The following is a 27,379-nucleotide window of genomic DNA, read 5'->3' as shown; positions in this document are numbered from 1 at the left end:
GTTTAGTCAAACTTAACAAAATGGCAACATTAGACAATGATGTCGTATAACCATGATATCTAGTAATGGCGCGAATTTTTACTAAGGTGCTACGTGCTTAAAACCAATCTGTCATTTCACTTTGTACTATGTACTTTGTTAGATAACGAGTAATGAAATCCATGACAGGAAGTGAAAAGAGTCATTGGATTTGATGGTGAAAAATCTTTACTGACAACAGTATAGCAAAGTCTTATTGTCAAATGTTGACAGTGAAACATACTGACAAAGATTTTACACAGCATAACAAGTTTTTACACTGAAATTTCTTCACCTAAGTTTAACAATACAAGATTTTTACTCTTAAACGTTGACAACATGACTAGCTTTTAATATCAAATGTTGACAATATAGCAAGGTGTCAGATATTGGCAGTATAAGGAGGACTTTGTCAATATACCAACATATGGTGACAGTATATGGAGGTTTTACTTGCATTGTATTGCATTGTTATGTTATGTACAATAATTGAAAAAGAAACTAAATGTCATGTGTGTAAGTGTATTTAGTTGTTATTTACAGACATCTTAGAAATGATGTTGTCTTAGCTAGAACACTAGAATAGTCTTGATCTTTACAATACATTTTTTGAAGGATTTCAAATATCTCATATATTTTTCCTCTTCAGTAAAACCAAAATTATTTTCCTAAAAAAAATATATATGTACAGTATAATTGAATATAATTTAATTTAAATAGAAATTTTTTTCCCCATATGACAATGATAGATAACGGTGTGTACAGTTTGTCAAAATGTGACTAATTCTAATTCAGAAATCAATCTGATAAAAGAAGGCCATTGCAAAAAAATACAAAGTATTGCAAACAACAATGCATGAAGATTACATAATTTCATTGTAAGTGAACTTCCCTTTTATATATACTGCATTTGTCACGAGCCATATGCAGTTTATTTCAAACTATGGTAAGAATATGAAAGTAAGACATGCATTTGTTATAAGTTATCACAGAGATAGAGGGAATATTAGTTTATATAACAAGTATAACAATTTTGAAATATAGTAAAAAATATTAAAGGAAAAAATGAAATTTCCAATTTATCCATGCCAAACTTAGTGCTTAACTTTTTGGTTTTATTTAAAAACTACAGTCTAAAATTCTGCCTCCAGAAACTTCTATCGAAATTTTTTTTTTCAAAAGTTCACAATATAAACTAAAAAAAAAAAATATATATATATATATATATATATATTGCTTTCCCAAATATAATAGATAATAATTTTCTTTAATAGAAAATGAAAACAATTTTGTTTGGCCTCAAGATGTTTAAAAACAATTTCACACAATGCAAAATGACTAGAAATTAAGCTGAAGTTATATACAATGTCTGTTTGTGAAAAAAGAATGTATATATCTGTTTCCAGGATCTCACAACGTTTTAGCTTTGATGCAATATTTTTTATTTTAATACGTGTACTGTGAAATATTTTGTGAGGTCAGTTTTCATGGTTTTCAAAAAAGTCAATTTTTTGTGGACATCCAATTTCATGAATATTTACAGCTCAATAAATATACCCATGGAATCAACAATGATAAATTCCACACAGAACTTCACAATTGAACAGTAAACATCTTTATTTTTAATCATACGGTAGTTAAAATAAAATAGAGCAAACGGTCAATGGGCATATCCAATAAAGCACTTGTTAAGATACAAACAAATCCAAATTATTTCTTATAAAATACACAAGTATTTACAAAACTGAAACACACTGATGCTCTCTTCTCTTATTCATATCATTTGTTAACACATAAAAGGACAGCTAGATTGAAAATTACAACAATTGGTACAAAACCAACAGATAAAGGAGAGGTGGTTAAGAAAATTAAATTTTTAATTTCTTCTCTTCAATATTGAAACTGCATGAACAGTTATAGTGGAATATTGAAGCTATCTTGTTTTTGACCATAAAAAGACCAATTATTCACCCTGAAATACAGAAATACAGAAAATGTCCCCGATACAGAAAAAATCAACTGTAATGAGTCGAAGGTAGAAGTAGAAGCTATACTAGTACCAAAGCATTCAAGTAACACTGATCAATTAGAGAAACACTTAATACTTCACACTGGGGGAGTGAACTCTCACTAATATCAGACTTTTGTGTTTTCTTGACATCACTTCACCAACATGTAGTCTTGGTTACTGAAAACCTGTCATTCATGTAATGAAATATTGGCGTTACCAGCAACAAGTGTATAATGTTTTCCTGCAAACTACAGAACATGTTTCACAAATATTTGATGACAATTTTCTGTCTTTTCCTCATAAGCTCCACCTCCATGTAAAATGTCATTACTTAGAAAACAGAAAAGGGGAAAATACAACAGGGCCAGCTCAGGATTGGAAACCTCCAATCTGTAGATGATTTAACCAGCTGAGAGAGAGAGACATACATCCCCATTCCATTACACTCTGTCATTATTTTCTAAGGTTTGGCCATGGATTCAAGACACAAAAAAGCAATGGTGTATTTACAACTCAGGGTTCAGGTAATCTCTTGACATACATTACTTAAATAGGACAGGGAACAAGCTTCAACCAGACCATGATCCAAACCTCTGACCTTTGAACTTTTTGAACCAGTCCAACACCCACTTCATCAATACAATAAAAATTTCAACATGTACAATACAAGTAGAGAACACTGATGTAATCAACATTTTTTTCAATACATTTTATATGTATATATACAATGTTGTCAATAAGAGAAATGATCCCATACAAACTGCAGGTCTTATTGTGTAAACTCATTTCCTTGGAATTCCTGAATTAATAATAAGGAAAGATATTTACTTTCTTCAACTTTCCATTAACTGCAGCAAGCTTTCGTAAAACTAATGTGTGAGTAACATGGCTGCATGCTGTATATCTTTATTTCATATAAAAACAATCCCAGGATATATCATCGAATGAAATTAATTTCTGGTCCCTCGTGAACATTAGAATTCTAAATCAGATTCTTTTTCTTTCAAATTTGAATTTCTTGCGGTCTATAAAGATCCTATTCAGACAGTCAGTAATGAAATCAGACCCTGGTTATACATGTATCATCTTATTCTTGGTATAATTCAGCTACGTCTCTATAATTTATGAATTTGGAAAGTTTTTGTATCAATTCAAAAAAGGAGATATAATGAATGACTGTTTTTATCTTGTAACATATCTATTGAGTATAAAGATTAATGCAGTGAATGCATGCTATAAATATATGTGCCAAAAGACCATACGGACAGAAAACGTCCACTTCAAACGAAAAACAGCACTACTTAATCATATACTTAATAAACATAGTAATATGAATAACACACAAAACAATAACGTTGACAATTTATCGATAACTTAAAACTAAAAAAAAAAACGCAGGTTGAAATTCTGTAACCTTTTGGTCTGAGATTTCGATAGGTTTGTAATTATACTAGTGACTGGTCTGGATGGGATTGACTAACAATAATACTGGGCTAGTATTAGAAAAGTGTTTCTGTAAATATCTGACATAGGTATTAACATACTTTGGGGCACAGACTCCTAAAAAGTCATAAATCACAAACTTTCAGTTGATGCTGACTTAATATTAATTGCAAGCTTTCATCTAATGCAGATTTGGAATTGAAAGAAATTTTTTTTAGTGTGTCAATCCTTGTCGTATTAAAAGCTTTCAAGTAATAAGATTTCGCATTGCAAACGTACAGGTGATGCAGATTTTGCTTGGAAAGCTTTCATTAGACAAAGATTTCACATAATAAGCTTTTGATCGGCACATTTTTCAGTGTGAACCTTGGTCACGTCGACACAAATGTCTTATAATCATAGTGGAATTTTTTCCTCAGGTAATGACGACTTTGCTTCTGGCACTGTAGTTCCATTGGCACCTCCTTCTTTGGCCTTTTCACTCTGTAATGCTTCCTCAAAACTTCCCTCCGACTTACTGCCTGTGACCTTGGCCTAAAAAACATTTCAAAGTGACATAAGCATTTGACTCTGTAGACAGATCAGTCTCTAAAATAAATCTTCTCTTCATTACTTTTTTAGCAAATTTTCAAATTTTTTTTCACATTTTTAATTGTTTTATTATTACTTGAGAATTAAAAAAAAACAAAAACGGCTTATAAAATAATAGAAATTGGACACCAAAACCTTTTAGATATCTGAATAACTGCATTTGAGATTTCCTAAGGTACAACGTCAGTCATGTCACATTACCCAATTTTCCTGTGGTTTATTACACAAAAATATTCATTCTTTGTTTGGTGAGTGTGTATCATCTCAAGCTATACAATTAAAGACTTGAATATTACATATATTTCATGGCTACAAGCATTCAAAGGTGAATGAGATGAAAATCAAGGGCTTCTACAAAAAATATTTAGATGTAAATCATTCAGGTGTGCTTTCAATATAAATGTAAATAAAATCATTTCTGGTCTTGTGAAGTCAGGACAAAAATAAAGAAGATTTCTAGAAAATAAAGTTTTTCGTTTTTGATGAAATAATTATAATTTTCATAAGACATAAATCTGTTATTTTTATAAATAACCAATATTGTTGTCTTGCAGAATCAAAATATCTAATAGCTAATCATTCCTGAATTTAAAGTAATTTCTAGATCAGCACTCACGAAATCATGTATTCGTAAATATGTCTGAAGAAGTAAGTTCACGAGATAAATTATTTGCGAAATCATATCAATTTACAGTATATAAAAAGTCTCTCCCTTAAGGACAAGTTTGCACTGGACAGTCTAAGATCTCAGCTTCCTGACCGATACAAACCATCCCATGTTGGGATTGTTAAACTAACCACTTCAACTCTTTAAGCTGTGATTGTAGAGCCTGCGGCAGATCACTGACTGAGCTTTTACAACCCCTTCCTCCACAAGCTTTGTTAATAATAATGTCCCTATTTAGTATAGTGATAAAGATTGTATTCCTGAATAGTTGATTTATTTTGTATCACTCTGATGTTCAGAGTTTACAGGAATTGTAAAACATATCTATGAACTAGTGTCCATGTATACAGGAAAAAAATTCTGAGATTTTCATCCATTGTAGAAATGTGTATTTAATTTCATGCTGTCTTAACCGATCACAAATGTATCAAAATTAAATGCCCCTCCCCCCAAATTTATCAACTAGGATATTATGATTATAATTTTTTAACAGAAAAGTTGAAGTAAACCATTATATACAATACACACGATCACAGCCAGAATAATCAATTACATATATGTATATATAAATATAACTGAAATAAGAAAAACGCTTTTTATATCATACATATAAATATAAAAAACAATATATTACCATGGCAACTAAAATACCAGATCACAATCAATAATGTTTTCAAGCCCGAACTCCCCTTATATTGGACAATAATATTGCGTCATGATGTAGGTTTCTTTGTAACATACTTATGACATCAATGTAATCACCCGAGGATGACCACAAGGCTTGAAAATGTTAGTGATTGTGATTAGGAATTTTCGTAGCCATGTTAATATTTTGTTTTTAAATTCAAATAAATATATAAATACATATATTTATCTTATAGATGTCAATTGTAACCCAGAAATGTCATGCATGGATAGCTTCAGTAAATTTTGTAACTGATACATGGACTTAAAACAAAGACTTACGATTGCTTTTATCACTGTAGTTGCCCTGCTGTATAGCAAATCATAAAAGTTTAACAACTAATTGACAGTTCTACCATATTCTGTATTTTAAATCCTAAATCATCTTCACACGGTAGGAATTCAAAAGTTTGATCTCTTACAAGGGAGACATATATATATATCTGTGACGTCACAAGAAAACTATGCCTTCACTTTTAAAACAAGGTAACAATTCATGTTTCAAGCAACACATGTCCCCAGCCATGCCATAATTAGCATTTTTGAAGCAACTTTTCAAAAACTTTGATTGGAACATGACATGGGAATTCTAACTAGCACGTCACCCAATATCATGTAAACGTTGATTTCATTTTGAAGTATGTTTGAATCAAAGATCAGAAATAGATTACTGATAAAATTTAATTCTTTCTTTTTTTTTTTTTTTTTTTGGCAGAAGCTGTCATGACGGAAAACGAATGAGTGTGATAAACATCAATTTTCAGGTACTGTCAACGAGCATTATTTTAACTGTAGATATTGTGAAATGATAATTCAGTAATGGATATCTGAATTTAATGACAGCAGCCTTAACACAATCATACTGTCGATCTGAGAATTTAATGACAGCAGCCTTAACACAGTCATACTCTCGATCTGAGAATTTAATGACAGCAGCCTTAACACAGTCATTCTCTCGATCTGAGAATTTAATGACAGCAGCCTTAACACAGTCATTCTCTCGGTCTGAGAATTTAATGACAGCAGCCTTAACACAATCATACTGTCGATCTGAGAATTTAATGACAGCAGCCTTAACACAGTCATACTGTCGATCTGAGAATTTAATGACAGCAGCCTTAACACAGTCATACTGTCGATCTGAGAATTTAATGACAGCAGCCTTAACACAGTCATACTGTCGATCTGAGAATTTAATGACAGCAGCCTTAACACAATCATACTGTCGATCTGAGAATTTAATGACAGCAGCCTTAACACAGTCATTCTCTCGGTCTGAGAATTTAATGACAGCAGCCTTAACACAATCATACTCTCGATCTGAGAATTTAATGACAGCAGCCTTAACACAGTCATTCTCTCGGTCTGATCATAAACTAAGATGAATTAATATCGGGCATCTGTAACTCGAGTTATCATCTGGAAACCAAAAATCTATTTTTAGTACCTGTAACCTTTGTGGTTGACCTTTTGCTCCATAAATACAATCCCATAATAGGTCTCCTACTTAACTAACATTGTATCAAGTTTCAACCTAATTGGTCAATCCCTAACTCAAGTTATCTGGAATCCATCCATCTAGACAGACAGACGGACAGAGAGACAGACAATACAGAAGACGACAAACACTATAGTCCTTTCCAGTTTCACTAGCTGGAGACTAATAATCTCCTGTAATCTCTGTCAGAGAAGAGGGTAGGGTAGGTTAAGATAATGTGATGCTTGACTGGTGCAATCTGTTTCCAAGATTTATCCCTTTGATTTTATTCAGTTATCCTTAATTGAAAGCACATGTTATAACATAATATCTAACTACACTGAAAACACTAATTTGTTTCGTTCATTTCAAAATGCTGTATGACAGGTTTATTTCACCTCATGCAAAATTTGAAATTTGTTGTCAAAAATAGAATATGAAATCACAGTCATGTCAGATTTCCACCATTAAAGCAGGACAGGAACTGAAAATAAACAATTGAATTCTTTCTCAGTGAAAATTTACGATTTCAATAATTTCTATGCAGCCTGATGACGAAAAAATCCTGTCATATTGTGTGCTCTACAAAAATATGAAATTTTGAAAATAAAAAATGGGATCAATATTACCCTGGTAACTTAAGTGCATTAAAAATTAAAAAAAAAGACAAAACATAGAAATAAATAGACAACATCATGAACTTTAACGCTGTGGTAGAAAATATCTAGTAAAAGTCGATCTGCAATAAATTAATGAAACCAAGCTAATACATCTATATTACAATACAGTAAAAACTACAGCATTACAACACCACAACTTACCATACCAAGTCGCCCCTTTATATTTCCTATAGACCGGGATGTCTACACAAACACAAATATCTCCAAATTTAAACCATTCAGCACCACCATTAACATACAACCATTAACACTGCTTACATATTTACTAATTGTTAGTTGTCCGACTCCCACAAATTTGTTAAAATTTCTCTTGAGTACAACATTGAAATTTGGAATCAATTTCAAGATGAAGCAAAACTGAATTTAGAGCCACATTCATTACAAGCACATTCCTTTCTTGACTCCAATTTCTCAAATGATAGAACAAAAAAAAATCTGAATACAAATATTTCTCAACACTTAGGATGCCTTTACTTTGTGTTTTTAGATGATTTTATACGACATAGTTACTTTAAAAACATAGAATAACGTCATATTTGTTTATCATAAAGGAATAAAAAAAAACCAAAAGTTGCTGTTTTATTTTTTCTAATTTTGACCGTTGTTAAACAGTTTATATGAAATACACAGTCATATAAAATGAAGCATTAGCTGGATCAATTTTGTAAACTTACACATAAAAAAAGATTGCTTAAAAATTATTAGATTGCATTTCCCTGGAACAAGTACGGAGATTTGAGAAATTGGAGTGACTTATAGACAGCAATATTAAAGGGAAGTGCATGCCTATTAAGTTATGTACCAGTCCACAATCTAAACGCCACGCCAGGGGACAAATAAGTACATGTGTTAAATCATTACCCATTCATCATCAACTTACCCTCACATTAGAATAAGCACCACCAACTTTCTCCTCCATCGATTTGAAAGTGTTAGAATTCCTTCAAAACAAAACAAAAAGTTTGAAACTTAATTAATTTCTTTCTAGGAAATCAGAAACAAAATTAAAAACATGAAGAGGCTCATCCAAAATTTAAAACATGTTTGTGCATATTACTGATAGAAGTGCAGAATTAACTATCTGAAATATCTGAATGTTGTAAATCAGAATAAGAAAGGATGAGGTTTTTTCTCACAAACCAAGAACATCACAACAAAACCATTATTGGACAGGTCTGTATCGTACACTCAATCTATTTGTGGAACCTTTATAAACACAAGCCAAAATTTATTGCTTGACTACAGAAAAAGGAACCAAGTAACCCTGGTAAATATAGCCATAATATACTATTTAATTTGAAAGAATGTACCCTTAGTATATCCTAGCCACAATAGTGTAACCCTGGTGTATTCCTAGCCACAGTAGTGTAACCCTGGTAAATCCTAGCCACAGTGATGCAATCCTGGTCAATCCTAGCCGAAGTCTTGTAACCCTGTTAAATCCTAGTAACAGTAGTGTAACCCTGGTAAATCCTAGGCACAGTCTTGTAACCCTGGTAAATTCTGCCACAGTAATGTAACCCTGGTAAATATTTGCCACAGTAGTGTAACCCTGGTAAATTCTCCAACAGCAGGGTAACCCTTGCCCCAGTAATGTAACCCTGGTAAATCCTAGCCACCGTAGTGTAACCCTGGTGAATCCTAGCAGCAGTAATGTAACCCTCAAAAATTCTTGCCACATTAGAGTAACCCTGGTAAATCCTGCCACAGTAGTGTAACCCTGGTAAATCCTGCCACAGTATTGTAATCCTGGTGAATCCTAGCCGCAGTAGTGTAACCCTGGTAAATCCTAGCCACAGTAGTGTAACCCTGGTGAATCCTAGTAACAGTAGTGTAACCCTGGTAAATCCTAGTCACAGTAGTGTAACCCTGGTAAATCTTAGCCACAGTAGTGTAACTCTGGTAAATCTTAGCCACAGTAGTGTAACCCTGGTGAATCCTAGCCACAGTAGTGTAACCCTGGTAAATCTTAGCCACAGTAGTGTAACCCTGGTAAATCTTAGCCACAGTAGTGTAACCCTGGTGAATCCTAGCCACAGTAGTGTAACCCTGGTAAATCCTAGCCGCAGTAGTGTAACCCTGGTGAATCCTAACCACAGTAGTGTAACTCTGGTGAATCCTACCCACAGTAGTGTAACCCTGTTAAATCCTGGCCACAGTAATGCAACCCTGTTAAATCCTCGGCACAGTAGTGTAACGCTGGTAAATCCTAGCCACAGTAGTGTAACCCTGGTGAATCCTAGTAACAGTAGTGTAACCCTGGTAAATCCTAGTCACAGTAGTGTAACCCTGGTAAATCTTAGCCACAGTAGTGTAACTCTGGTAAATCTTAGCCACAGTAGTGTAACCCTGGTGAATCCTAGCCACAGTAGTGTAACCCTGGTAAATCTTAGCCACAGTAGTGTAACTCTGGTAAATCTTAGCCACGGTAGTGCTCCCCTGGTATATCTTAGCCACAGTAGTGTAACCCTGGTAAATCTTAGCCACCGTTATGTAACCCTGGTAAATCTTCGCCACAGTAGTGTAATCCTGGTAAATCCTAGCCACCGTAGTGTAACCCTGGTAAATCCTAGCCACAGTAGTGTAACCCTGGTGAATCTTAGCCACAGTAGTGTAACCCTGGTGAATCCTAGCCACAGTAGTGTAACTCTGGTGAATCCTACCCACAGTAGTGTAACCCTGGTGAATCCTACCCACAGTAGTGTAACCCTGGTAAATCCTAGCCACAGTAGTGTAACCCTGGTAAATCCTAGTCACAGTAGTGTAACTGGTGAATCCTAACCACAGTAGTGTAACCCTGGTAAATCTTCGCCACAGTAGTGTAACCCTGGTAAATCTTTGCCACAGTAGTGTAACCCTGGTGAATCCTAGCCGCAGTAGTGTAACCCTGGTGAATCCTAGCCACAGTAGTGTAACCCTGGTGAATCCTACCCACAGTAGTGTAACCCTGGTGAATCTTAGCCACAGTAGTGTAACCCTGGTGAATCCTAGCCACAGTAGTGTAACCCTGGTAAATCCTAGCCACAGTAGTGTAACCCTGGTAAATCTTAGCCACAGTAGTGTAACCCTGGTGAATCTTAGCCACAGTAGTGTAACCCTGGTGAATCCTACCCACAGTAGTGTAACCCTGGTGAATCCTAGCCACAGTAGTGTAACTCTGGTAAATCCTAGCCACAGTAGTGTAACTCTGGTGAATCCTAGTCACAATAGTGTAACCCTGGTGAATCCTACCCACAGTAGTGTAACCCTGGTAAATCCTAGCCACAGTAGTGTAACCCTGGTAAATCCTAGTCACAGTAGTGTAACCCTGGTGAATCCTACCCACAGTAGTGTAACCCTGGTGAATCCTACCCACAGTAGTGTAACCCTGGTGAATCCTACCCACAGTAGTGTAACCCTGGTGAATCCTAGCCACAGTAGTGTAACGCTGGTAAATTTTTGCCATAATATACCTCTTGTCTTGAGCGCTCTTTTCTTTAGCTTGATTGATTAAGACTACCACATTGGGGGTTCTACCAACACAGTTTCAAAAGGACCCACTGGAAAACTGAAAGTCTAGCAGATATCTGGACAAAATGTCCAATCCAGATAATCCTATGCAATAATATATAAAATATAACAAGTGTTTACCATTGCACTGCATAACTTCTGGGTACAATAAATTTCGTCTTGGTAAACAAACCTGAACTATGAACCCATGAAATTATTATGTGATCTTAAATGCTTTTCAAATATTCACATGTTCTTGGGATACAGGTTGATATTCCTGGTACTGTGATGTCAGTGATAACTTTGGTTATTTGGCTGAAATATTGGCACCAGAGTTACCCTACTGTGGTTGTAATGTTTTTTTATGCTGATCAGTCTATTGCTGTGTCCTTTGTTGGTGTAATCAAGGATGCCACCTTATTTGCATGAAATTAAACTTAGTAAATCTTAACCCTTAAGCAAGGCAATAGCAAGGCCAATTATTGGTAGTCTGTGAGCTGTTTACAGAGCTGTATTGTAATTGTTAAGGAACGATAACTCTGTAAAAAAAAATTGTGATTTGACCTAAGCTAATGTCATGTTACCAGAACTGTTTTAATACGACCTCAGCTAATGACATTTGACCTGAGAGGTCACTTTATACCACATCTGTTCTTATCATTAGTTATTTTGTCCCAAGGTGTTTAATCTTACCTAATATCTCCTAACTTTTTCGAGACGGAAGCACCGAAGGACGTAACAACTGCATTAGTTTTCTCTGATGCTGTCTTCACTGCGGATGACGTTTTCTGATACCTGTGAATGTACAACAGATTGCATTTTTAAAATAAATATGTTGACCAAAAAATCCATAGTCTCATCTAAAGGTTTATGAAACAATGACGTTATGTTTTGTAGATATCAATATCTGGTTTGTTGAGCACTACATTTGTAAGGATGATTCCATAGTTCTGGTGGAACACATCAATTAATGGCCAGTTTTTGTAGAGCTGCAACATTTAAACTTAGAACAGAGCTACAGATTTACATAATCATCACTATACTACTTTAAAAGCAGAAATCAACATTTCTACACTTGTTTGTTAAGCTGTCATGATCTACATTATACCAATGAAGTTGGTGCCATATATAAACAGCTATGCAAAAAATTGTGCAGAATTCAGTTTTCATATGTTTTGTGTGTAAATCTAATATTAGTCATCATGAATTAACCAGCTTTTCATTACAACACGACAAGTTTCATTTTAATACTTTTGAGTTTCTTATTTCAATATGACAATATCCAACGTGATCATGCATATACTATCATAATATTGTAATTCTGATGTGGACAATACAGTAATCATGCTACTTAGTGTTAACATGCATCTCTGGTAGTGATACAATAACTCCTCACATAGACAGGTGTCTGTATGCTGTGTACGAAAAACTATCACAAAGTAACAGAATACTTTATATCTGTCCAAGTAAACAATCACCATCATCAAATAAAGATTGTGTTCAATTATAAAATTTTACCTTCGGCCAATTTCTTGATGAAAAGTAAGTCATTTCCATGAACTCATATTTTTAAAAATGTTGAATTTTTTTAACATGATGAAATATATTTCCTGTTTTCATATAAGAAATTATGTCTCCTTTAAAGTCATTTTAAACATGAAACATCATTGAGTGGTGCAGAAGCATCTTTAATGAGTAGAACAGATCGTCAATACGTCAGGTTACTAATGCACAGGAAATACACATCCTGTTGATGATAAATACTGAGTCAGTCTTAATGTGCATGAAGAATTAAGATAACACATTTATCATCATATGATGCCACTCAGTCTATTTCCATCTACATCTCCTTGTCAGCAGTTAGTTATAAAATTCCAAAACAAGGGGCACTTAACACATATTACATAAGGAACAAACAGTACCTACCTACCTACATATAGATATAATGTATATCACAGTAGTTTTCTTGGCGTTTTCACTTTCTAATACATATATTACTCTATATTCAGCTATTTGTTGAATTTTAACATATTTATGAAATACATCTGTTCTGCTTATAAAATACCCAAGAGATTAATTATACAATGAAAATTGTAAAAAAAACTTTGTTACAACTGGTACATGAAAGTAACAACAATATGAACAGGAGCTTAGAAATCAGAACCTGGGGTTGCTGTCCTGCTTTGAAATTGATAACTTTATCCAGATGATGACATCTTTATACGCAATAACAAAAAATCTCCATTCTTTTGCCACAAGGTCAAAAGAGCCTTTCAGTTGTACTAAGCAATAACGAGGTATAATTTAAAAACAGCCTATGATGGTTAATCTTCTTAAAGTCACTATGTATATGTTACAACTAGAACTCAGTTATCCAAGAAATTTTAAAAAGATCCCCATCTTAAATCAGGCAAATAGCTGGTAACAAACTTGAACTGTTACATATCTGAAACGGACACTTGCCACAATAAAAAGTCTATGTTATACTCAAAATGTGGCATGCACAAGTAGAACCTATACTGAAATTTTCTAGAAGACGCCTTATTAGAAATTAAGGATAACAGATTGATTTTATACTGGACTTAGATGGACCCTGCATCAAAAACAATTTCATTGAAAAGTATTGAGAGTGGGCAAAATTTGCTCTCTAAAATATGTCCACTATTTTCCTTAGACAATGTATAGAAGAACCAACCATCGACTTTGAAAGGGGATTGATGACCTCACATCAGTCCAAGTCAAAAATACCTGGTAACCAAGGACAACAATGATAGGCAAATGAACTCACAACTGTCAAGGTCATAAGATACCTGGTTACCAAGGACAACAATGATGATGATTAACCACATGCTTTCCCTGTAGAATATTAGCCCAGGATAACAGTTATAGAATATATTGTACACAGTAAATATTACAAAACACTGGAGTTGAGTAATAATACAATATACAAGGGCAGATAACTCCACACAAAAAAGGATTTTTCTCCATGCAATTTGGTACTGCACACTATACTTACGCCGAGGAGCTACTGATTTTATCATTCATTTCACCCAAGTATTCATTTGTCTTTTGATATCTGCAATAAATCCCTTCAGACTTAACACACTCAACTTTGAAGTTAGCATAATATAAACATTTGATTTTATGATTTCTTCCTGTTTATTAATAAAAACTCTGTGAAACATTCACTGCATAGAATGATCTTTGACTCACTTCCTAATACATGAAATCATAAGCTTTTTACAAGTAATATTCTGCCCATTGTTTTGACCTTCTGTGTCTATGTTGTTGACCTTGACTATACAAATCATGTCAGGAAGCACATCTGCAAAAGTGATAGTATATATATCCACAAATTATGATAAAGTATTCACAAGTAACAATCCACATAAACACTACATTCAGACATTAACCACTTTGTGACCTTGAAACATTCAGAATATAAACTTGTGTGTGTGAACTTCACCTTAGGAGAAACAACTGCTTGGTGTTTGTGACCTTGACCTTGACAGTATCAATTTTCAACAACAAGTTAGAAATGGCAGCCTAAACATCCCTGCCTCCTGATTATCATCCATTTTTATCAACATACATTAAATCATTGATAAATAAATGTAATTTTAAGATTATCACACACTGTAATAGGTAATTAATACAATTCCTCTCCTTGATTCTGATATCAAGTCAAATCTGGATAACATCATACATGTAGTTTATGCTGTAAAACATTTAATTCTCCAGGTCTTAATTACATATCTCACTAAACGTCAACATGAAAGCAATGTTTAAGGCATCAACATATTTTAACATCAATTAATGTACTAATGATGGAAGCCTTCGTGACATCAATTTTCGTTGATATCGACCATGAAAATTCCAAGTCACGTTTATTTTCTATGTCACATTTTAATCTGATTCCATCAGTTTGAATAAAACTTCACAGTAAGAGCAATTCTAACAATATAACGTTTTAGTGTGATGTTTTTTAAAAGCATGCAGAGTACCATGGCTTAGTAACACAGTTTAAATGATGCAAATAGGAAAATATGGTATGAAGATTTCGGGTCAGTGGGTCAGACTTACAATTTGGTATCAAAAGGTATGAAAGATAGATTCTTTGTAGGACCACCATTACTTATCACTGAAAACATCATTTAGGATGCTTACAGCTGGTTGGACCTTACAATTAACATGAAAAAGTGATATGGACACCAGCGATCATATTTCCTTTAAAAAAAAAATACAACAAAATGTACAGTAATTGTCGTAAATGAAAGAGAAGGCTAGTTGATCTGGCCCCACTTGTATAAAACATCTCAACTTGAGATTTCCTCAAGTCGAGATTTTCCTCCGCTGATGTCTCCTCAAAAACGGCTTGTATACAATTTTCTCAAGGAACAGGAGGAAGCCATCGGCTAGGATGTCCTGAAATTCCTTGAGGAATTTTCATACAAGATATTTTCAAGGAGATATCAGCTGAGGAAAATCTCGACTTGAGGAAATCTCAAGTTGAGATGTTTTATACAAGTGGCATGTACCAATATTATTTAAAATTATTATGCAGCATCACATACTGGATTAGAAATATGTACTTCCTTGTTTGATATTTTTTGGCCAAGATTTACAAGGAAGGAACACTACATTGTACTTTTTCAATGATCTACATGTAAATATTTTTAGGTTATTATTTCCCCTTGTTTTATCTAGGTTTCTTGTTACTTTTCTATCCATTAAACAAACATGTGCCAGATTATATCATACAAGTAGTATGTTCTGAATATGTCAGCATCCCTTTATTTAAGGATGACTGACATCATAAATGGCTATATCACATGTAAGTATATATATTATCTACATTTAATTATCTATTTTAAAGGTTATTATATATATTTATCTATATTAAACATTTAAAATTAAACAGTGCATATACACAATGTTAAGAAAGCTACAGACAGTATGAAGTGTTAAGTATAAAATGAAACAAAGACCAATAAAAATCATCATCAATACAAATTTAGATAATATATAATTGCTGAGAATCCATCGATTACAATTAAATATTGTGAATATCAAAACATCTAGAAACTAAAACTAGAACTAGACCTAGATGCCAGGATGGCAGAATGGCAGAATATGCCCCCACTCTCCAAACAACAATAGTTTTGGAGGGTTTGTCCCAACAAGATTCCTCCAAGAGGTCTTCATTTGGTCACTTTGGCAAACCAAATGGAAACCATTTTTTTTTCTTTCGAAAATGGTATCATTGTATTTGTCATCCTCATAAACCTTGTTTTACCAATTTTCAACCTCATTATATACTATCTTAATTTCAACCAATCAGAAGCCTCCAAGATATTTCCATGGTAATGATTTTGGAATACCCAATATGTCAAATTATCCACTATAATTAGGTGCATCATTTGATCAAGTAGATTTTGTATGGATGGTACTTTACGGAAGGTTAATGAGCATGACTCAAGTTGTTTAATTAAGAAGGTCACAAACAGTAACAAAAGATCAATTAGGAAAGAAGGAAGTAAGCAAGGAAAAATGACTGCCTAGCTGTCAGTAAACAGCAGAATTATTATGTAAGCTGGTCTCAATTTGAAAGATTTTAAAGCTGCATGTGGATGAAATGTCATGCAATTGATTTTCATTGTCACAAGGGAGATAACTGATTTGAACTTTAACAGGCATTAAGGGGTCTGATTATTTACTATGAGTAATTCATTCATCTGTATTAAATATCAAATAGAGGGAGGTAACTCTGTGTGTGATTCTGCTATCAAAATAAAGGTGGTGGGGGGAGTCATGGTTGGTTGCTGTACAAATATTGTTACAAACATACATGAGAATCTGACACTGAAAAACACTGCAGTCATCTTTACATACATTAACTGAGTATTTCAGACAGGCAAGCTTAAAAAATAAAATAATAAAAAGACCAAAGGCTCTTTTTGAAATAAGAAGGGATAAGAATTGCATTAACAAATTCACACTTGACATTGACCCATAATCAATTAGCAGAACAAATACAGGTGCAAATTTAATAAGAAAATGAAAGTTAATATACCTTTACATACATACACCTCCATTACCATGTAAATTATAAGAAAGTTAATACTTCAGAGTTGTATATACTCTACAGTTGGTTGATCTAATTCCAGTTTCCATCGCAATACAAATCCTTCTCTACACAAAACATTAAATATTATTGTCTAAGCCTTGAAGTTTATGTTATGTACACTTTTGTATCACTACATCAACAAATATATAAACTTTGTGATTTGAATTAATTCCTCAATATCAAATTTAGAGAAAATATTCATGGGTTCTTCCAAAATTTTTGACAGATGTCTATTACAAATGAAAAAAAATAGACATCTGGATGACATCACAGTTAAAGGACAATAGCTTACCACACAGACAAACAGGTCCCCATGCCCAATTTAGTAATTATATGTACAACAAGTTATTGACAAATACATTCTCATGCTGAGATGGATAGCAAGCATCTATACTCACGCTTGAGAATGAGTTATTTTATCATTCATTTCAACGAGTTTTTCGTTAGTCTTTTGATATCTGCAATGAAGATTTTATAGGAATCATGAAAATGTAATATCCTTATACTGATCTTGTTGGATTGATGTAACAGATTAGTGTAACACATACTTTTCATGCAGTGACCTAACATAATGACATCACAGTAATATCATGCATTTATTCCTTTTTCACACATCAGAAGCGAATAGGCAACGGAACTTCAAACAAAAACTTTACACAACTATGCAAAGAATTTGAATGTTGTCTTCTACTTCCTTTTGCAAATATCCTATAAAAAATTTCTGCACTTATATAGGTCAAGACACTACTATTGAGGACATTGACAAGCTGAATTTGATATATGATCCAATTTCGATTAAAATACAAAATAAATGCTTCCAGAAGAAATTGCATTCCAAAGGCCATGAAGAAAGGTATTCAAATATAAACATTACAGAAACTTGTATACAGCAGACATAATGGAAAGTATTAATGGAAAATGTATACAAAATTTCAGGTCAATTTGATAATCATTCTAAGGAAGGTTTCACCATCTCTCAAAATATCCTGATTTTCTCTCAAAAATTCTCGAAATTTTCTTCTGAAAATTCCATTCCATCCTAATTTGAGAGGTACAACTTTAAATCTTACTTTTGACCTAATGTGACTGCTTATGTTTTTTGTGAAACTGTTTTAAACATCTCAAAGTTGGTTGTGAATGCTGTTGCTACAGATAAATAACACTGGTCTAAATTCTGCAATCTCATCCCATCAAGACAAAAATGTTGCAACCCTTTACAATTACAACTTCATAAAACAAGTTTTATTAACTTATAGGAAATAAAATCTTGTTAAGTTAATGTTTTAAGTATTCAGATCTTTTAAGACATATTTCATAATGTTTTGAAATGGGAAGTCTGTTTAAATTTTCCACATAGTTTTCAACATAAACTTGTCGGACAATGAAAATCTCCTACAAAATCATATTATTTTCATGGGGGGGTTTATTTTGTTGAATTCACGGGTACTCTAAATCAAGGAATTAATATTTTCATGAAATCATTAACAGATTAAAGTTGACATGGATTATAGTATGTGTCAAAAAATCCACAAAACTGAGCCCCACAAAAATATATGACTTCACAGGATAATTGTGTTACGTTAGAAAGCTCTTTGGTGGCGGCAATATCTGATTATATGGTATATATACGTGTTTTCAGAAAGCATTACCGTATTTATCCAACATTAAGCCCATTCATGTCAAATGCAGCCCAATAATACGCTACTGTCATGTCATTCTTCTACGACACAGCATAGCTTTTAGTGTTTACTCTTGGGGTCATTGTAGGATAAATACGGTAATCATATTTTTGACCACAAAGAAACATGAAGACAGAACAGTCTGAACTGATAAATCATGCACTAATATCACACATTGTAATGTAAAATTAATGAATACAAAACTACATCTATCTAATAACTTAGGGAACTTGGAGCCTGTCGAGTCCTATGATATTTAGGAGTTCTATACAAGGCAGATACTGTCTCTACTTGGTCTATCCCCGTCCCACACTTTTTTTAAACCACTTTTTTAAAGACTCTTTGTTCTCATATGTATGTATGATAATTTTCTATATTGACATATGACAGAGTTATATATGGTAACAAGATTCAACAAAAGAAATTTACAAATGGCTGTTTGTGAGTCATGTTATCTTCAGATCAGTCTTAAATTTGAACAGACGTGACTAGGGATCAAGGAGAATCCATCTACTAAATTTGATTGAAATTAATTCTGTACTTATCAAGAATTAGAAAGAACAATCTTTCGATCTCAAAATCCAAGATGGCCATCTGTCAGCCATTTTTTTTTTATCTTGGGACTAAGAAAAATATTGAGGTGATTTTGACAGAGATTTAAGAAAATCAAGAAATAACATGTACCAACAGTTGCTTGCAGAGGGAATAAGAATGGATGATAGACCATGGACAAAGGACAATTTAAAAACACCATCATCTGTTGATGGTGGACTAAAAAGTTAAAAAAAAAATATCAAAACACTCCAGGATGTTAATACAAATGTAAATGAAATCAAGCACTTGTGAAAAATCTGTAAGGTCTGTGAAAGATTGTTAAGGATACATGATGAGTGGTTTGCTTCCAATATTACATGCTCTTCAATGTGGGTTTTTTTCAGTAGAAATCACCAATATATTTTTTCTGTAGAAATAGCCGATGAAAATAAGAACAAGAAAAGAAAAATGAATTTATAGACCTGTACTATTTTAAACCTGAAAATCACTTTTTGATAATCTAAATAAAGATCTCATTTACTTTTTTATAAGTTTGAGCAAAATCTATAATGGTACGATATGCTGTCACAGTGTCTATATATAGTAATGCAACCTTGACCTTGATATCCTGAAACACAGGTTTTTCTCATACTCAATGATTACACAAATATGCCCCATCATCAATTAAGATTCTGGGCATCAAAAATCAAGAGAAGACAAGACTGAAGTATATAATAGGCGACTATATTTCTAAAGACACAGAGTAATTAGTGATTACCATAGACACACAAGTCAAAAAACCCAAAATGAGGAGAAAAGAACTTACGCATTTGAGGCAGTTATTCTTTCTTTGACATTAGTCAGCTTTTCGTTTGTCTTCACAACACTAACACAAGGAAAAATACCAGAAATGTGCTCAGAACTACACTTAGTGCAGAACGTTAAAAAGGAACTAAACATTCATCTAAAACGCTTTTTACAAAATCAATCGTAACTCTACAAAATAACTTTGTGTTTTACTATCAAAACCACAAGCTACTCAATCATAAATGAAGGACATGTCTAGCTATTTTCTTTTTCAGAATGAAAGTGCCAGCTAAACTATAAAGGATTTTCACGTCAAAATGCCACACAGTAACAGAGCAAAAGGGATAAAAACAGATCAATCACTAACACATTTTTGTTAAACACTTAATTATTGAAAAATCTAAATCAACAACAATGAATGAAAAGAACCCCAATGCTGTTTTTTATCTCCAACAACAAAGATTTACTTTCACATTTTTAAATTTTTTTTAGATGCTTCAAGGCCATTAACTGCAAGAAACAGTATCAGTCGTGCAATTAGTCAATGCCTTGTAATAAGCCCAGCCACATCTATATTAATCCTGTTTGTAGGATAAATAGTAAATATTTAAATTTCATCAATGGCTATAAACTGTCCCTGGCTGGGTTACTTACAGGATAAATACGATATTTTGTTCAAAGCTTCTCTGTTCTCTTTCTAACAAGCGTTGCTAATGGCTTTCTAGTTATATAATGTTATTGACAGACAACTTCCTTTCTTTATTGCTATTGTTAACAAAGTGGTCTCGACCTCAGTAAATGTGACTGTATTGATACAGATTAAAGAAAGTAATTACCAATGATTTTTTGTGTTTTTTTTGATAATTCAAACAGTTTAACAAATAACTTTTTGTTAAGTTTACATAGAGACCTACATAAGACCAAGATCTGCATCATCACTGGATTTTTTTATGGAATGTTGTTAGCTGGTTGAAGCTATAGCTACCACAGAATGCTATCATAGACCGAATGATTCCATTTTCAAATTAGCCTCTCACCAAGTAATTATCGGACATTCATCAACACCAGTGCCAAAAATTTTTCATAAAATAACTTTCAAATAAAAAAATAAATTAAGGGATGTTTTATTTCCACCAAATTGACATGTTGTTAATCTTTTTAATTATGTTGATACTATAAATTCTTTTCATTAGTGAGCACAGATGGGTGATAACCAAGAAAAATTCACCGGCAAAAATGTCAAGTGACTGCAGAATATTTTTAAGAAAAAAAAAGTAACAAGAGTGTACGTGACCATGAAGACACTTACGTATCCGATTCTTTGATAGTTTTGAAGCCATAGTGGATATCTTGTTTAAGCTCCTGGAATGGAGTTATTCCCATTTTTCTTTTCAGTTCTGAGGCATATCTGACCTTTGACCCTAAAACTTGTCTTAGGGTAGTAATCTCACTCTCAACCTATAACAAAGAAAAATTTGAGTCACAAATAAAGTGTAATGAAACATCTTTTTTATAAATTATACTTCAAATAGTTAAGGTATCAAGAAAGGTTTAATTTACAAAACTTTACAAAAGAAGGGATGTAAAGTCTATAACGTTTTACAAGCGATTCACTTACCTTTTTCAAAGGAATGAATGCAAAATTTCAATAGAAATAAGACTGATATTGATTATAAGAACTGATACAATATAACTTCATTTGAGTTTTAGAGAAAAACAATTTGCACTGATACAATCATAGTTTACAATCTACCAAGACTCACAGTGAAACGAAGATGCCATAACCCATATTAGCTTCCTGTTCTGTCACATGATCACCAGTGCACAAACTGATACTAGCAAATTGGACAAAATTGTTGTCTCAAACTATTACAATATTATCCTTGTGGATGCCAGAGGGTTTTTTTTCATACTACTCACTCTTGCAAGTTCCTCTCTGTATTTTTCTAAATCTCGTTCCCTCTCTGCAGGATCCTGGTATGCTGGAGACTCTCCAGATCCGGGGGCTGCTCCATCAACACCTTCCACATTCTCAAATGTTGGCGATTCAAGGTTATCGTACATCATGTGTTCATCTGAAATTACAACCAATATCATATAATTCATTGCTATCATTAATGTTTGTTGGGTCGATTGCCCCTTAAACTGCCAGAGTCATATTGATGCAAGTGCGGACCGTGCACTTTCAACCCCTTCTAAATACTTATTGGTGCTCTGGCCATTGCAAGCATAAGCTAGGAGAGCTTTGAAAGGCTTCATTGCAGAAATAGGACCTGGTTATGGTTGTCTCTGTGACAAAGACTAGAAATGTCAAGGAGATATCGGATTAAAAGTAAAATGTACCAGGATTATGGAGGATAGTTGGGAATTCAATTTAGTCCGGCGGTATAGTTTCCAACTTTTTCAACTGTCTGTTACAAAGAAACTATTGTATCACCCATTTACATTTGTAAACAACCTATTTTTAGTGATATACAAGCCTGAATGATGTTATGAATGCCTACAAAGCTCTTATCACCGATCCTCCTATGCGTCATAATTTGTGAGATGTTCTTGATTTGCCTGCCACCATCCCATACAACAGTTATTTGTAATGTTCTTACAAATCGTCCTAGCTATACACTGCTGTATTGTGACGTCTCACATTTTAGCTGTTCCCATTACTGGAGTACTGTGACATCTCACATTTTAGCTGTTCCCACTACTGGATTTACTCCATCATAAAAGATAATGTTTTTTAATCCAATATAACTGGACACCTTGTCCATATTGCCCAAAATGTTGAGGGTATAATGTAAATATACATAATTGTATTTTAATATATGGGTAATCAAAAGTTGGTATCACTGAAAGATACTTTTCTGGTATGATACCCAATCAGGTATTGGATATGCCAGTCACTTTCAATTATATTTAGTAAAATACTGACAGAAAATGCTTACAAGAATTTGTCTCTGAGGACCACACTGGCCATGGTAAATATATTTTATAAAACCCATACAAATTTCAAATGTCCTTACTACTTTGATTTTTTTCTTGCGATATCTCTAACCCATCATGAAGTTAAGTAAAATATCAGATAACTAATATCTGAATGCAGAGATTTCCTTTAGTGCCCTGAGCTGTAAGTGTTTGTATAGATCAACAAAGCTTGTATCAGGTATTTAGAGAGACTCTAATGGTGTAGTAAGGCCTTCCTGATTGGGTGGACATCAAACTACAGATACGTGTTGTTTATCTCATAACATATCATGATGCAAGAGATTTGAGCCATTGTTGTGCCCTGGACATTTGAGTAAAGCCTGTTATTGGGGGCTAATTCATCCAAGATCATAGATGGTCAGAAATCTCTGCAGATATGGTATACGCTAAGTTTGTGTACTAAAAGCTTCAGGCCATCTTTTGACATAAATACCAGGCATTTTTCATATGTACCTCTAATAGTTACTTAGATTATGAAGACAATTTCACAGTCTTTCTGGAAGTTTTCCTTTATTACAAAACCATTTTTTCTGTTTTTAGGGTGAGGCACACTATATATTTTCTTTATTTCTCTTAAAGACATAGAACATATTTTTATAATTACAGAAGGATATACCACTCTTTCTCTGTTTGGTTTTATATATATGTTAGAGCTTAGTCTAGATTTTAGGAGAAGCACCTTTCAGAAAAAATGGGAAGGATCAGCTTAGCAATAGAGCAATTGAGGAGAAAGCCCAAACCATTGTACATGAAGCAACTTCAGCTAATACTGCATGGGGGACACCAGGCTGAGGGCAAACCTCTTTTAAAAATAGATACAAAATGATGCATTCTGGGTACATTTGATGGCATCATTTGTGATACAAAATGTGCATAAATATAATTGAGTTTAATAGAAAAAGGAGAAAAATCCTCATAAACAATATAAAAAATATGATGAAAAGTTAAGTTTTAAGGAAAAAAAATGGGGATTTCTGTCCTTTTTATGGAGGGTAACTACCAATAAATGACAACAAAATGAACCTGATATTAAGCCCGGTATATCTACAGAATACAGAATATATCGCTATATAGTCCATCACAATGATTCAGCTAGATGTCATATTCACCTTTCATTACTATATTGATTACTGGTGAGTGTATATTTGTATAGGAAACAAAAGTCAACAAACTGCTCACTGATGCTTTACCCTCTACACTTAATAAACATGTAAACTTATCTTCATATAAACCTAATCTTCCAAACATTAAGGGTAAAGTTCAACAAAACAGGTCATTCTGATGCATCAACACAAGTCTTTATACTAATTAGTACAGAACTAGAAGTGTACATCAGCTGGTTTTTTTTTTTTTTTTTTCCAAATTTCATAATAATTTGAAACTAAATATGATCAATATTTATTATCTCTATATATTATCATTCTATACAAGTCTTGCACTGTGTATTGTTCATTTCTAATTTATTTTTATTTTCACTTTTGAAACCATTGGTATTTTGAAATCAGTGGATGAAACAGTCTGCACTGTCTCACATTATCATATGAAAATTTTATTGGGTCAGTATGACTAAACAAATCCAGAAATTTTACATTAGTGTTTAGTTTTTACAAAAGCTGAATAATAAATATCTTGTAGTCTGTTCAAAAAATAAACATCAGTGTTGAGAATAAGAAGTGAAAATCTCTTCAATCATATATAGGTATTCTGGACAATTCTCAAAGTTAGGATGCTTTCGGGTTGAACTGTGCAATATAGACTGGAGTGTTATAGCTGGCATATCATTACAAAGTTGACATTCGCTAAAAGTTGTTGATAACATTAAACTACCTGCTTCGGTGAGATCAGAAAGGCCGAAATCATAATCAGAGTCTATATCTTCCTCAGCGGGAGGCATTTCTCCTATAATATCATCCTCTATGTACCCATCCAAGTCTCCCGAGTTGTAAACACCAGTTTCTTCATCAGACTGCGAACCCTCATGGTGAGTAAGCTGTAGAAATTTGAGGTAGTTTCCAGCTTCACTAATGTTTGCCTCGTAATTCAAATCATCAATATTACAGTCCTGTTGATCCAATCCTGGTTTTTCATTGGTCAATGATCCAGACGACTTCTTTCTCTTGTTTTCTGTCATCTTTTAATATCTAGCTACTTCAAAACAACTGACTTCCTATCAATTTCAGCTAAAAAAGTTACAGCTGTCACAGAAATCTGATATCAGTGGAGTCAAAATGTTTGAGAAAGTTGTCCTGGCATTTTGAGGAAAAAATTGAAATTTTTTCAAAGGTTTGCAATTTAGAAATTATCAAAAGTCAAATATTGATATCAACAATTGGGTTAAAACATATGTCTATTTATACTTTGTGTTTTTTCCATACGACAAAAGTGATTTTAACATTCCTCATCTGTTCACACTGGAATACACACAAGATAATAACCCAATATCAGTACTAATCATACAACATGACATACTTTCTGACCCAAAATTTATCTCTAATGAGGCCTGATTGTTCCGTGTATGTTATCAATGACATGATTTCACAGTGCTATAAATAGACTCCAAACACTTTACATCACAGTGATACCTGTAGCTGAAACATTCTGTTTTCAGGAAGATTAACAATGTACTTCAATGTTTAATCCTTCACATTTCAAAGTGTTTTCCCACTGTTACAACAGTCCACAAGTGTCTTTTATGAAAATTATGGTTCCATCTTCACAGCTGTAGAGTCATTTCTGATAAATTTCTCAAACTTGTTTGAAACTTTAAAGATCTTTTCCATTTATCATACTTTGTCAAGTGGACATCAAGCTACAACTGAATTTAAACCCATGTCTGGATTCCAAACAAGAACATCCACTGGAATTATTTAGTTGAACACCATCTTATATGTTGTGTCTCCACAATAAACGTCACATCTGTTCTCCCAATTTATCAATGGTCATCACGTCCAGTAGCATTGGTCAGAAATAGCATAAAGATGTCTGTCATACATTCAATAAGACAATTTGGCTTGTAGATGTTAGTACAAATATGGCACGACTGGAGACAGAAACTGTCAGATTCATGTGTGGGATTTTGACTATATACACCCCAACAGTCTTGCCACGTCAAATGAGTCAATTACACATGTGACTGCAGAGAACAGGTAAGAATCTGACAGGTATGTGTAATGATTAATCACTTATCTATAAACCTAATGGACAGGAAAGAGTTTGTTCCCCTGAAGCACTCTAGTGCACATTGTGACATCTCCAACAAAAGTTGTGATTATTTTTAGCAGTATTTGTGCTCGGACTCTTTAGATGAATAATACAATGTAGGTGTTACCATATCTATCTGCAAATAAGCCCCTGCCCATGAATAAGCCCCCTACTTCATTTGTGTAGAGTCATCAATTTTAAAACAGATTTTTTTTTTCACAGTAACTGCTGAATTCAGGGAAAAGATCCATGTGACAGAATTTAAAACTATTTGTGTCCTTCAGTGATATTGTAAGTGAATATCTTCTTCCTAAGGTGTTAAACTTGTATTTGAAAGCTGATATTTTAGAAGGCGAGATTACAAATATAAAACACTGGCTGGTACAGTGTGACTTTATGAACATAACATTAGAAATCTTAGTTATATGCCATTATAAGTAGCCTACCCTATTTTTTTTGCTAATGCCTGCATTGCAGGGCTTTTATTTGTGGTTGTCTCATTTTGGGCTACTTAACATTCTATTATCAGTATCCATGTATAAAGGCACTCTAAAATCTTGAATCACTGTAACTTTTTGATGGATATCTAATTTCATGCTTTAATGACTATGTATGTAGCAAAATAAAATCTGCAGTAAATATTACAAACTTTACTGTATATTGCCGCTTAGTAAAATAAAGATCTAGTACGAATTCACTGCCATGTAATAATAATGACCATCATAAATTTTTTTATAGTAAAATGTGACAAGCAGGTAAGATATTTTTTATTGTTGCTAACATCCGATTAACAGCCAGGATCATATAAAGACATGCCAGGTTTGGGAGGTGAAGGAAATCAAGAGTTTCCAAAGATAAATCCCCAAACTGCAACTGCCCCATGCCAAGGCCTTGTACCCACAACCCAGAGGTGGAGGGCTAGTAATAAAGATGATCAGATGCATTAACAACCCAGTCATCGCGGTCCTACTGGCAGGAAAAATACACTT

The 27,379-nt window shown here is 33.4% G+C and overlaps 1 protein-coding gene across 1 annotated transcript; it reads right to left on the bottom strand.

The window, feature by feature from the left end:
- Positions 1-1,610: 1,610 nt before the first annotated feature.
- On the bottom strand, positions 1,611-25,320 carry LOC132557225 (uncharacterized). The gene is made up of 10 exons (XM_060221722.1): positions 25,017-25,320; positions 22,128-22,282; positions 21,517-21,665; positions 20,227-20,286; positions 17,586-17,645; positions 14,077-14,136; positions 11,754-11,855; positions 8,452-8,512; positions 7,713-7,754; positions 1,611-4,006 (listed from the first exon to the last, which is right to left on the bottom strand). Exons 1-10 carry the CDS (start codon positions 25,318-25,320, stop codon positions 3,869-3,871), a joined length of 1,131 nt encoding a protein of 376 aa, XP_060077705.1. The 3' UTR covers positions 1,611-3,868.
- Between the last annotated feature and the right edge of the window lie 2,059 nt (positions 25,321-27,379).

The sequence above is a fragment of the Ylistrum balloti genome, unplaced genomic scaffold (assembly GCF_031769215.1).
Source record: "Ylistrum balloti isolate Yb309-2 unplaced genomic scaffold, AGI_CSIRO_Ybal_v1 Utg370646, whole genome shotgun sequence".
NCBI classification, from domain to species: Eukaryota; Metazoa; Mollusca; class Bivalvia; order Pectinida; family Pectinidae; genus Ylistrum; species Ylistrum balloti.
This window is presented reverse-complemented; position numbering and strand designations above follow the sequence as displayed.